The 13,867-nt window shown below is 39.5% G+C and overlaps 1 protein-coding gene across 4 annotated transcripts in view; it reads right to left on the reverse strand.

Moving 5' to 3' along the window:
- Positions 1 to 13,867, reverse strand: part of ca10a (carbonic anhydrase Xa) — a 257,971-nt gene that overhangs the window by 224,531 nt on the left and 19,573 nt on the right. For all 4 annotated transcript variants that reach the window (XM_042397760.1, XM_042397759.1, XM_042397758.1 and 1 more), the window contains one exon: positions 13,331 to 13,789. In XM_042397760.1, the coding sequence (XP_042253694.1) occupies positions 13,331 to 13,391 (61 nt within the window). In that variant the 5' untranslated portion in view covers positions 13,392 to 13,789. The remainder of the gene's footprint in view (positions 1 to 13,330; positions 13,790 to 13,867) is intronic.

Genomic DNA, 13,867 nt, shown 5'->3' on the forward strand with positions numbered 1-13,867 from the left:
TTTTCCATTCACAACTGAAATAGAGCTACATTAGCATTCATTTGGAGTCCTGGCACAGAGCTTTGACAGACAAGCTAGCCAAGATGAACCTAATTTAGGGGGAAGCTCAACATGTTGGCAAGGATAGGGAACGACGGAGGGAGCTCCTTGTGGCCCATCAGGTAAGTGAGTCAGTTCTTGCATTGGTCTCCACAAACTCCCGAGGGAAATATCTGGCTCTTTAGCAGCTAAATGCATCACTATGTTCACCAGCTAGTCGCTAAGTGTGTCTGTTTGCTGTTTGCTGCTGGGCAGGTGATGAAGCTTATTAGAGCTTTTTCACAGAAACCACTGCTTGCTGCAGCTGGAAATGAGGTAGATGTGAGCTGTCAGAGTGAGTGAAAACAGAAAAATGGAAGACTGCAAAACCAAAACAATGAGCTGAAAGATGCTAAAATACTAGAGCTGAGGGAACTACAGAGTCAGTGATAATTACATGTGGGTTTGTCACCACAAGCAAGCTTTTATATTTACTTGTAGTTATGATTAATCGCTGGTAGAGAAATACTGTGTAGCTTGTGCAGCTTTTAGCAAAACTTTTAACAACAAAGACAAAGAAAGACATGGTCAGTGTTAACAGAAATGGACATTGACTAGTGGTACAAGCCACAGCGCAAAGCAAACTCATTGGTTTCAAAAGCAGACTTTTCTAATGTCCTCCCTAAGAGAGTTTATTGTGCTATAAGACTTCATTATTTGCTTCTGTGAGAGGACAGTCGTTAGCATGACCACAAGAGGTGGTTTTTCAGAAAAAGGTAGACAGAGGTCACTTTCTGCATCTGAACAAACAGGCGAGGAGCCAAAAATGCCAGAGGTGAAAAGTCGGCCGCATATCAGCCATGCAGACATATTTACTGTGCACACAGACTAAATGTCAAGTTGTTTGTCATTTCTTGCAAAATTGCTGAGACCTCTCTTTACAAGCAGCAGGCACCTGCGTTTATTTATGTCAGCACAGACGCGAGGCTCAAAGAAAGTTAAAGTGAAACAAGCACATCTTCAAATGTTCAGCCAGACAGAACTGGAATAAAAGTATAAGACAAACGGGCCATTCTCCACCCTCTGGACATTTACTGTGAGTTATAAAAACAGAAAACTCCAGAAAACTTGGGAACATTAGCAATGTATTTTATCACTTCAAGATGAAACATGCAAATCTGAGTACAGTAAAGAAGTAAAATCTTGCTCCAAAATGCTTTTATATTGGATTAACTAAAATCTGGGTTATTGAGGATGATTAACAAATCTGTTATCAAATCTTGTATCTCACCTCGCTCTATTTTTTTTTCAAAGATCAATGCACAAATCATTTATGTGATATCAGCAAACTTATCATATTTAGCTGGTGGCTGGTATAGCAAATGTCAGCGTATGTCAGCTGTAGCTAATTAAACCTGCACTAATCAATGTTTTTATGACTTGAACGTAGTAACAAAGCCACAGAGAATTATCACCAACTCTGCAGATCCTCTCAGCTATACGGAGCGTTTTAGTGTCTTTGAGCTCATTGTTTTGGTTTTACAGCCCACGACTTCACTGTTTTGGTTCAGTCTCACCACACTCATACATATTCCATATTCCCAGCTGCAGCAGGCTGCTCTTTTCACACCTCCACAGCACCATCCAAAGACCATATTAACAACTAGCTGGTGAACACAGTAGAACATTTAGCAGCTAAAGAAACAGATTAATTCTCAAGAGTTGGTGGAGACTAAAACAGAGCTAAAAGGAGAGTGAATATTGGACTTAATTTTAAACTGGCAAGAAACATGAATACTAATGTCGGTGTATGCTGGATGTGTAAATGCACAACTATTTGTACTCAAGCACAAAATTTTGTTAGACAGAAAAGTACCACTCTCCAACACCACTAGTGTGCACAAGTGTGGGTGTTTTTGCACTTCAACAAGACCAACATAGTGATGATTCTTTAAACAATATGGCTGAATGACAGAGAAACAGTCAGTCTCTCAGTTAAACTTTCATGCACATCATATTCATACTTTAAGCTTATAAACCCATAAAATTTCTAAATCAGGACCTCCACTTCAATTACAAAGGGCTCAAATCATAAGTAGGTTACACCTGCTATATTAATGTGTCGGATTCATATTAAATCAACATTTACTATTTGATGATGTTATTTAATGCTGCTCATCTCATTTTAAGCTTGCAGTAACAGGTTGTGATGATTAATTAGGCTGCCAATAAAAACTGTAGTGTCTCTGCCTTCTCATGGAAGTTATTTATAACTCTAGTTACTTAAAATTGTTAAAAGATGAACCTAAGTGGATTCAGTAAGGATTTGAATTTGATAAGCGGATTGGAGACTGGATCCAGATATGATAAAACGCTATCAAACCCTAACCCTACCCTTAGCTGGGCTGCTGGAAAATTGAGAACTAATCAAAATATCTACCACACTCAAACTGCTTGGTGCTCATAATGGTAGTAAAAGGCCAGCACACAAACACACACACACACGCCAACACTGACCAGACGGCCATGCAGAAGTGGGTGGGCAGAGATTCAAGAAGAAACACACCATGTGCAACTGGGGTTTGCAACATGACATACATCCACTCACTGCAGAGGAGGGAGTGATTGCAGGCGTCCTTGGTAACACGGATGTTATATTAGTGGCATATGGCCAGCTGGTGGAGACACGTGTTATTGTCACGAATACACCAAAGGCTCAACCCTATGATTTCATCATCCCATTTAAATTTCTAAGCTTCCCTGCGGCCACGTTTTTTCTCTGAAGGTAATGTGTGATTATCTGCGGTGGGCAGTTTCTCACAAAATGAGGTTCAGCAGGGGAAGCAGAGCCGCTAATATGCTTCTGTCCCTGCCAGCAATCAGGTGTTGATATTATTTAGACTTGGAGCCAATACTTGGCTTGCAAAGCCTGTTTTTCTTTTAAATTTAAAGTAATGCGTGAGGTGGGGACTTCATTACTGCCTTTGCAATTTCAATGCTACTTCTACTGAAGAATTCAATATTGAATTTTTTTTTAAACTTTCAGCACAGCCATCAAACATGTTCCGCAAGCTGAAATTTCATTTTAGCATCACCCCAGAGAACACAGAGGAAATGCAAAGAGGAAGGGGAAGGAGAATGAGTTTATCAACCGGAAACATTCAGTCTTGTAGTGAATCAAAGTGACATCGAAACCTCTGTGCTGCTGCATCACTATAGCTGACAACAACACACACACAATAGAAAACAAGTTCGGTATGCCAGGGTGAATTCTCAACCTATATGAAAACAGGATAAATTCCTGCATATGCTCAGCAAAAGAACAAAAAAACTGATTAAAAGGATGCAGAGGAAAAAATTCATTGCATTTCAGAGCTGCATGATAAATTAGCATTAGGCACAAAGTCATTATTTAAGATGAATGTATGCAGTAAACGTTCCTCTAGGGACCAAATAGAGAATTAAGTCATTTTTTACTGCTTTCACAACTCTTAAATATCTACCAGTTAAGTTCTTTAATTTATGTGTACTTCAGAACAGATGCTGTTTTTACACTACAGACACAGGAGTTGCAGTCTCTCTCCTGTCACCATTTGCTATCACATGACCAAAGCTCAACACTTACAACACCTACATTTGTATTTTTGTGACATAATTCTGGCTCGAGCTCAAGTCTCAAGTTTGTAACACTGCTGTTATACAGACAAGCATCACATTCAATTTCAGATGACAAAAGAGCCAACATTTTAGAAGCCAGCCAACCCTTCCAGCAACATTTCCAGGTAATTTGTTAACATTTCCTGGAAAATTCATGTCACTCTACTACCTCCACTGATGGTGTTTTGTTGTATTTTCACATAATTAGCCTTCAGACTTTAGCCGATCAACAAGGCAACAGGCTTTCAACACAAACAATATTCATCCAGAGCTGCTTCTTTATGGGACAAGTCCAAGTTGACCATGAAATGATAAAGCTTTTTCTCTACTTTCAAGTCCTGAGTCAAGTCACGCAGCAATCAAGTCCTAAATCAAATCTAAAGTCCTCATTTTCATGACTTAGTCCAAGTCTCAAGTCTACACATGATTGTTAATTGTTGCAAGATATCATATTTTCCCTAAAAGAAGAGAAATACAAAACAACACAAATACAGTTCCATTGATTCTGGTGAATCATCTGCAATGTTGAATATGAGACCCTGTTAAGAGTTCTATGAAAACCGTCAACCACATTGCAAAACATGCCCATCTCAACTTACTCTAGTGTTGAGTCTTAAAATTGTGTGTTTAGCTTAAAGGTACAATCTGCTATCCAAAATAAGTGGAACTTTTCAAACAAGCTTTATGTTTAAAAGAGTAAAATAATCTTGCATCCATCTGTATTTTCCACTTGTCCTTAGAGAAGCATTAAATAAAACAAGGGATGAAAAAGGAGAAGCAGTTCCTTTATACCAATCTGTCACAGTGTGGGAATAGGAGGATTTCTGCTGCGAACATGTTAAGGCAGTGAAGAAGTGAAAAAAGGCATTTGTGTGTCTGAACAGATGGAGGACAGCAGACAAAACTGTTTACCTGGCACATAATGTCAAACCCAGATTAGAACTATCTTTTTGAACACTTCCAGGCAGAGGAATCAAAGAAATACTGCAAGAAAAAAAAGATACTGTAATGGAGGAGAAATGAAAATCGCTCCCCTGAATGTAGGCTGTATAACACAGTACTACAACAACATCCTGCGTTCCCGCTCTGGCCTTTTGCCATAAAAGAAATAAAGTGTGTAAAAGCACACACAACAAGTCTTTATAGATCTTGCCACAACTGGAGTCCACCAAAAATCAATACTCTTCCCCCCCCCCCTCTCTGGTATATCTGAAACAGCCAGGCTTTTCTGTGTGTCTGCATTTCTGATCTTTGATTTGGTCATTAGAGCAAGAATCCAGCCTAAAGGCAGCCTGATTGCATTTATAATCATAGACAGTTTAGTCAATACTTGAGGGCATTTAAGATACATCGCTCCAAAGTACAAACTAGTAGAAATTAAGCTCTAATCATCAAGAAGTTGGAACTAATCAGCTCACTGCCAATAAATAATGGTTGTTATTGATCTTTGACATCCAAAACCTTCGTTTGACTTGGTTCCTCTCAGTGTATAACTGATTAATTAAATGCAGTTTACAATTCTTTAATTTGAAATTGCAAATTTTAAAGTATGCACCACCAAAACACAAAATCATCTGAAATGTGAAAGGCCTTAGAGAAGCATAACAATGGTTAGCCCATTTGCTTCAAACCATATACACTTTGCATCATAACTAACCATTTTGCATTTTAAGTTTTAAAATAAAATGTATTTCTTTTCTACTGTACCAGACCCTGATTCATTTTCATTTGTTTTTGTACCATATAAAACTCAATTAGCAGACTCTTCAAATGTGCTTTAGTTGTGCAATTCATCACAGTGTACTAATTAAGTTTGTATGCATTTTTGTCAAAGTTACAAAATCTTTCTGCTGTGATACAGTGCAGACTTTTCAAATCATGTTGCACTTAGACTGCATCATATTCACATTCAAGAAAAGTATTGTCACATGCATTAAAATGCAACCAGTTCCATAGCTCCCTGCTCTCCAGTCAAAATGTACACAGTATACGGTCATGCTACCACACACAATGTTACATACATGCTTACATACAAGCAAAAATAGTGTTTTTTTTTACAAATATTTGTTCCATACAAATATTTTAAAAATTATTTGTTTTCAGGAAGAAAAAAACCCATGTCAAAAACCAGCTCATATGTCGGTTACATCGCTATCTCAGTCTCTCTCCTCTGCACCACTGTCACATCCACCTGCTACATGATGCAGATTTTCCTAATTTGGACATCGCTCTCGGGGGTGTTCCCGAGAGATAAAGCTGAGCTACTGACACACACAAAGTGCTCCCCAGGGACTCTCCATAACCTGTTGTTCCTCTTGTCCTTTCCACAAAGTTAGGTTGTAAAAAATAGGCAATTCATGCAGACAGGATTTTCACAGCGATGGATTATACAGCTAGGTTTCAGTGGTCTGCTAACAGAGTTTCTTACAGTACAAAAATAAATGGAAACCAGTGGCTGCATGGAACGGTTGGAAAACTTCATTAAAAAAAATCTGTGAAAATAGTAGCATAAGCATAATTTTGTAAGGGGAACTCCGCCGATTTTACAAATCAAAGTGTGATTACTGATGTTGGGGAGCACGACTGGTTGTGTGAAAAAAAGTTTTGTTTGAAATCTGATAAAATTAGCCATAAATTGATATCAATGTTGATATCTGTGATTCTGGCCCAGGTAGTGCTTGGTAACAGATTTAAACCTGTTTTCTGTGGTATCACCCAGCCCTAGCTTGGGGGTGATAGGATTTATACACAATGCACAGAGAAAAACGGGGTCAGTAAGGGCCCAGTATTTTATTTTTGCCCCAGGGCCTCAGAGTGGATTAACCCAGCCCTGCTTTACATTAATAACATGGTAGTATATTTATCCTCTATATTCAGCTGCCTCTGTGGAATACCATGTAGTACGATTCATGGAAAACCATCAGCATACATTAGATATGAGGCTTCCTACATGATGGTTAATATTAGACTGCATTTCAAGATCATCCAAAAGAATAAGCAGAGTGTTAAACCTAAAGGTCCTGCTGCTCATATTTACTATCCTTTTCTGATGTTTGCATGGTAGTTACCAGTGAAGCAAACCAAATGTTACAGTTGAGCTCAGTCCCCATGGTCATGAATATGATATATGTGAATATGAAGCAGACATTAATATCGAAGCTGAGGAGGAGGTTCAACTTCAAACGAGCTATATGTAGCATGTGTAACATCAAAGCACCATTGTCAAATATCCATGAAACCATGGTTTATAATTAGCAATCCATAATGAAATGACACTATAGTCAAGATGATTACTCCTCTCTAATCTAATGCCTGAAGTAGTATTAGGACAAGGAGCTTACATTAACATCAGTATGGTGATGCTGCCCTGCTAGAGGTTTTTAATTTGTAGCCAGTTCAATCAAAATGTTACAGGAAAAAGAAACAATCCCCTGAACCCAAGCTGATACCACCTGACATCTGACCTCACACAAGTACAGATTTCAAGTGACATTTCACAATCTAATCGCAACATCTCTCTCAGGAAGCAGTGTCTTGAGCCCCTTTCACACATGCAGTCTATCCCTGAAATGTTCAGGAACATTTCCTGCATGGGGTCATGTGTGAATGGGAGTAGTGATTGATGTTCAGGGAAATCTGTACCGCCAATGTCCCACCTCAAGACCTAGTAACATTAGTTGCTGGTAAAATGCCTGTATGGCTGTGCTGTGAATGAAAGCAGTAGCACTGCAGGGACAAGCACGTAAATGGTTAAATCTCCTCTATTCAAGCTATGGTTCCCTTTTAAAAGTCTGTGTGTCTATGCTTGGTGTGACAATATGACAACATTATGTTCTGTTTAACATTATTATCTTATCTTTAATATCACAATCCAAATCATATCCATAACATTAACTACTTTTATGGAGCGCAGAGCAAAGTTTTGGTGAGCAGGAGAACGGAGGTGTCAGATCCATGGAAAAGAGACGGCAAACTGGTTTTTAATTAAGGATTTAAAATGCACTCGTCACTCCTGCTGATTAACGGGGCTCAGTGGGTGGACATGCCTCTCCACCAGAAACATCTCTCAATGTAGCTGCAGTAAGAGCATTGCATACAGGAAACGTTCCTGTACGTAGCTGCATGTGTGGATAGTGAAAATCACTAGCGGTGCCTGAAAGGCTATCTGGAAACTATTTTACCGGAAACTGTTTGAAAGAGGCTTTAGTTACTCTGGATAATCCATAGCCCTCACTGGGCAGTTTTTATTGGAACTACTTCCTGATGTGAAAATTGTTCACAGCGTGTTCTGTGGTTTATCCAGAGTTCCCTTCATACTGTAGACACCTACAGCATAGGTTTTGATTTATAATTCAGAGTCCTTCAGTGACACTAGATGGATGTATCGTACATGATCAGTCCGTATCATGCTTTCATTACAATTATTCACTGCAGTTGTTGTGTCTACATTCTTTCATTCACTTTGTGATACAGAGCCATGATGGTGTCATTACTGCTGCGGTGTATTTTTTGCCTTTAGCGTGTTCACAGCTTTGCAGTGGACATGATTTTACTAGATGTGTGTTACTGAAAAGCAGCAGATTAGAGTCTTTCTTCAAAATGCTTCATGTTGTCACCACTGTCAACAATCTCCATCTGCATCAGAAACTTGTTGGAGAAAACACAAGCTGACCAATCACAGTTCTATACATTTCACAGCCCCAACATGTGATCACACTTTTGAAGAGACGCACATCAGCTATGGCATGTTATCATTGGTCAGCTTTGGCATTGAAGAGCTTGTTGAAGAGAGTTTAACGCAATGTGTTTCAATACATCATTTTTTAAAAAAAAAATTGAATTCCTGGTAGCTTGCTGAAGCTGCTATAATCAAGATTTTCATATTAATAATAGATCAAATGACTACTTGAAGAACAGACCCAGAATTATCACCAACTTTACAGTTCCCCTCAGCACTGCTCTAATATCTTTTTACTAAGACTGTCAAGTGATTAAAAAATTGAATCGCGATTATTCACAAATTAATCGCATATTTTTTATCTGTTCAGAATTTACTGTGAAGGGACAAGTGTTGATACTCTAATCAACATAGGAGTGGACAAGATATGTTTGCTTTATGCAAAGGTATGCATTTATTGTTGAAAACCAATTAACAACACAAAACAATGACAGAGATTGTCAAAACCCTCACAGGTACAGCATTTAGCTTTTTGAAAATATGTTCAAATCATAACTTACAGCAAACTCAAGCTCAACAGGCAACAGATGGGCACATTGGCCAGCTATCATGTCCATTACTTCAGTGCTGATTAAAGATCACTCCCTGGATCCCTCACTTCAAAAGCAAATCACACAATGTAATTGTGTCCAACCTCACATGGGAAAAATAAAGGCTCAAAAACATCCCCTTGTGCTATTGGATAAACAGCATAATACAAAATATAACAAACAATAAATAAAGTGAGCAGGAAACAGTGGAAATGAAGTAAAAGAAAGAAAATTACTTTCGCTCTTTGGTCATCATACAGCTTGTGTATCCTCAATGTGGTGGTGGCTCTCAATTCAAGTACAGTTGTTGGATGCGATCTGATTTATTCCACACAGACCCTCGTCCTCTACAGTGTTAACTGGCCTGCAAACTGTAGCCACACATTTAGCTATTGCTGTTGAAAGCTTGCTGCTTGGTGGTTTGTCCACGGGTTTCCCTCTCACACTATCAAGCATGGTTTGCCTCAAGCTGGATGGTTTGGCGCTAACGAGGCTGACTGCATTAGCCTTAGCTGTGTGCTTCACCAGCAAATGATGATGTACTCCAGTGGTAACTCAGTTCACATCAACAGTAACTACGAATAACTTTGGTCTTGTCGACAGACCCATCTGACAGGTCTTTGAAGCTGAGCTTGCCATTCAGAATACCCTTTTCTTTATCCATTGTTCCTTGCTAGTTGCCATCCAACTTAATGCTAGGGCTTAGGGCTAAACTACAGTTCAAGAAAGGGGTCATCATAACAGAACTTTCTTCTTGTTGTATGGTGGTTGGCATCCAATAAACTGGATGCCAACCACTGTGTCTTTTAAGTATTTGGTGTAAGACTTGAAGATATTGGTACCTAGTGTATCTATTTATATACAGTACCAGTCAAAAGTTTGGACACACTTCCTCATTCAAGGGAATGGGAAGGTGTGTCCAAACTTTTGACTGGTACTATATATCTGGTTGATTTTAGCATAATGCTGGCAGCTCCTTCTCTATAGAAATTCACCTAAGTTTGCTGTCACAGTGCTTACATAGTCCGTCTCCTGCTCATTGTCATTGAAGCGATGCCAAGCTTTGCCTCCCGATTACATCACAGATTCAAGTCTTGCCACTGAGGAGACTTTCATGTCCATAACCCGGGCTCAACTGGGCAAGATAATAGCCTGCCTTTGAAGTCTAGCTCAGATGCTTTATTCCTGTAGCTTTACGTAGCATAACCTGAAGTGAAGCTACATGATCGCAAGTGGCTGATAAATGGACTCCATGCAATCTCACCACAGATGCTTGTTTAAAAAAGATGTCATTGAGATGAAAGTGACACTTTTACAAATGATCCCAAGAATCATCAAAGGATTCTGTGTAATATATGACACAAATACAAAGACACATGGACTCACGCTGACTCTGAGCAAACTGTGAACTGATAAGACATCTTGAGCTTGAGAGTTCATTCTTGACCTTGGAAACAGCTGTTGACAAAATAATCACTGCTCAATGTCCACTTCCTTGATTGTTCTGGTGCTTTCAACTGTCAAGTTCAACTTTTAAGCCAGAATGGGTGAAAAGTTCTAAAAGTGCTCGGAATAAGTGAAGTCTGAATATTTACAGTTCCTTGAAAACTGCTGGCAGTGAAGACCGTCTAATGGTTGAAAGCTCAAGAACAAGGGAGGGAGTAGACCTTAAATGGGGATGTTTCTGTCACACGAAAGATCTTCACTAATGAAATATAATGGTAAATGGACCGCCTTTCTAGTCTTCCAACTACTCAAAGCGCTTTTACACTACGAATCACATTCACCCATTCATATGCTGAATGGGTACAGGGGCTACCATGCAAAGTCCCAACCTGCCTATCAGAGGGAATCTAATCATTCACACAATAAGGGGTTAAATATCTTGCACAAGGACACATCTACATGCGGAGCCAGGAATTGAACCGCCGATCTTCCGATTAGTAGACGACCCGCTCTTGATTTTGATTTCTGTACAATAAATAACTACATAAAAAACATGTATCCTTTAACAATGTGTTGCACATTCAAGCTTTAACTGTGATGGAAATGTATTTCTTTATTTCAAAAACAATGACTTTCTCTGCATTTTTGTATTTTCATGCTAAGATAAAAGGCACATGTTGTACAGCTGCTGATTGTCAGTATTGACCAAACCAATTGTACTAAGTTTACAACCATCAGGTTAATCATCATTATCATCACCCGCCTTTTAATATCACTCCACATACGGATTAATATTGACATGCAGTTTTGAAGAAATCCTATGTCCTCCACATTAAAGAAATGTTTTAATTAACATTAAACATGATGTGTTAATATTACACCCAGTTCAACAAAATGAGGTCAGCATGAGCATTTATTAATATTTAAAAATATGAAAAATTTATCACTTCACTCCTGGTCTTTTCTTTCTGCAATGCCAATTTATATGTCAAAGCTTTATGTTTATATTTATCTTCTCCATGACAGCTGAGGAACTCAATTTGCTGAGGAAGGCCATGAGATGTGGTTGAAAGCTACATCTTTGAAAACAGTGAGTAACTTGGACATTGTGGGGGGGTTTTTTGTTTTGGTTTTTAGGGTCAAGCTGCTGCTTCCAAGGCCAAAATTCATCCTAAAGTACAATTATTGTTTAAATAGAGACTAGTTAACTAGTTACTGGGCCAAAGCCAAAGTGTTAAAACAATGCATTTCTATTGTCTGACACTAATGAATATTTAATACGTGTTATAGGGGGAACTAGGTCTGAAGGTATTTACTGTGAGTGAAACAAAAGGGAAAAACTATTTCAAAGGGAAAACATGTGAAAGCTAGGATGAATAGTATCTGTCTAATTACTGCAGTAAATGATGGTGTTTCTAGTTGAGTCTACTGTACTTAAAGTTTACTGGGTAGAACCCATGTGTCCTATATCTGTCCTACTGGACATGAATGCAACATCATGTCTGACTTCTCACAAATGTACTTCTGTTAATGTTAGAACGCCTATAGGGTGACTGACCTCAATTACAGCATATGCTTAAGAACAAACCAATCACTACTTGAGGGTGGGACATACCACTGACGTAGGGTTGCTGTCACTATAGTCCTTTCTCCTTGCTGCCAACCTGAGGGTCGAGGTGCAAAGAAAAGAGGTGCGCCTGGCGTGCGTAATGCATGACTACAGTAGTCATGGAATACGCACTACTTACTATAGTCAGTTCACAGATTTACGTCACTCGCAAGCACAGATATAAAACATATTAAAGAGTGATGAAAAGAGTCTCTTTATTGTATTATAATTTTATTTTCCTCAGCGTAGATAGCACACCCGTGTGTGAAAGCCGATACTTCTGACCAGAATGCACCTGTTTAGGTGTGTCGGTGAACTGAAAAGCCAGATCAGTCCATCTTTTTGCACGTTGGAAAAGGTTTGCAGAAAGGATGACGACTCGGATGATATATTTTCACTTCTTGCCATTAAAAATATGACTTTAAATCTTACTTTTGCGTATTATACATAACTTGTTAAGACTAATAAGACAAACGTGAAACGAGTGCACTAACGGAAACACAGTACTAAACGGGACTTGTACAAATGTTTCCATGTATCCACCAAAACACAGTGAAGTGAGTAAATGCGTCTCCACTGATCAGCGCTGATGGCTCAGACGCATCTGCTTGCACAGAGAACAGAGAGCCGAAATAACACAGCGTGACCTACAGCGCCGCATCCGCTCATCACACCGCAAAGTGCCGTGCGCTCACCGGTGCGCACAACTGCTTTATTTGATAATAACTCTGACTGAATTGTTTCTGCACCCCACAGACTTCAAAATGACGGACAGGACAATGGGATTCTAGCAAACACACGAAATGTTCATGGAGCAAAATACAAAACAAAACAAAACAAAACAAAACAAAACAAACAAAAAAGAAAAAAAACATAAAAACAATCCCTCTTAATTGTGGCTTGCATTAAAAAAGCCCACCCATGTCATGCGTGCGTCAGAAGCCTGCGCATCCAGTTCTGGAGGCTACAGGGTACCTGTCTTCAGTGTCTCACACACACACACACACACACACACACACACACACACACACACACACACACACAAAACACACACACACACACACAGTCAAAGGCACGCTCTCTATAGCTAGGTAAGCCATGATGAAACAACAGGAATATTTCGTGCCAGGCACACTAACTAGTGCATTTTGCAATTTTCCCTCCAGCTGCTACAGTGCGTCCTGAGAGGCATTCTCACGGATTAGTCCTTTTTTCCACAAACCAAAGCCCACCCCCGGCCCACTGAATTTAAGTGAAAACTTAAAAATATTTTCATGGTTGTATTTATTTGAATCACCTGCCCAACAGACAGCAACGACGCCCATAACTCACCTGATATGCAGACAATAAAATTGGCTTGAAGAATGATCAATATTTCCCAAATTATATCCATCCTCTGTCTTCATTCCACGTACATTACGCACAGATTAAAAAACGAAACAAATAAGAAACGGAGCTTTCTCAGTTGCAGATGTCCTGTCCTCCCAGGCTGGATCCCGCTGTACACCTTCCACCAGGTATTTTCCACACCAGGCACATAGCAGGTGATCAAAGCCTAAATGTGTTGCACTCCCCAACAGTAAATGAAACAATTCCAGAGACGGCAAAAAAAGGGATGAACTCAAGAGAAAAGAGCCGAGCAGAACACCGATCCTCAGTTCACTGTATTATTCCAGTGCGCCCTAGAACGGACACATCCATCTATCCATCCATCCGGCGCCGTTTCACAAAGCGGGCATCCCGTTTCTCACCACGAAAAGTCACACATCATCGGTTCAGTGAAATGTCGGTCTGGAGAGAGAGAGAAACAGAAAGCCTGGATTAAAGAGGCGGGACAGCTGTGGGATCAGACTAACACCTGGAGACGCA

The sequence above is a fragment of the Thunnus maccoyii genome, chromosome 20 (assembly GCF_910596095.1).
Source record: "Thunnus maccoyii chromosome 20, fThuMac1.1, whole genome shotgun sequence".
Classification (NCBI taxonomy): domain Eukaryota; kingdom Metazoa; phylum Chordata; class Actinopteri; order Scombriformes; family Scombridae; genus Thunnus; species Thunnus maccoyii.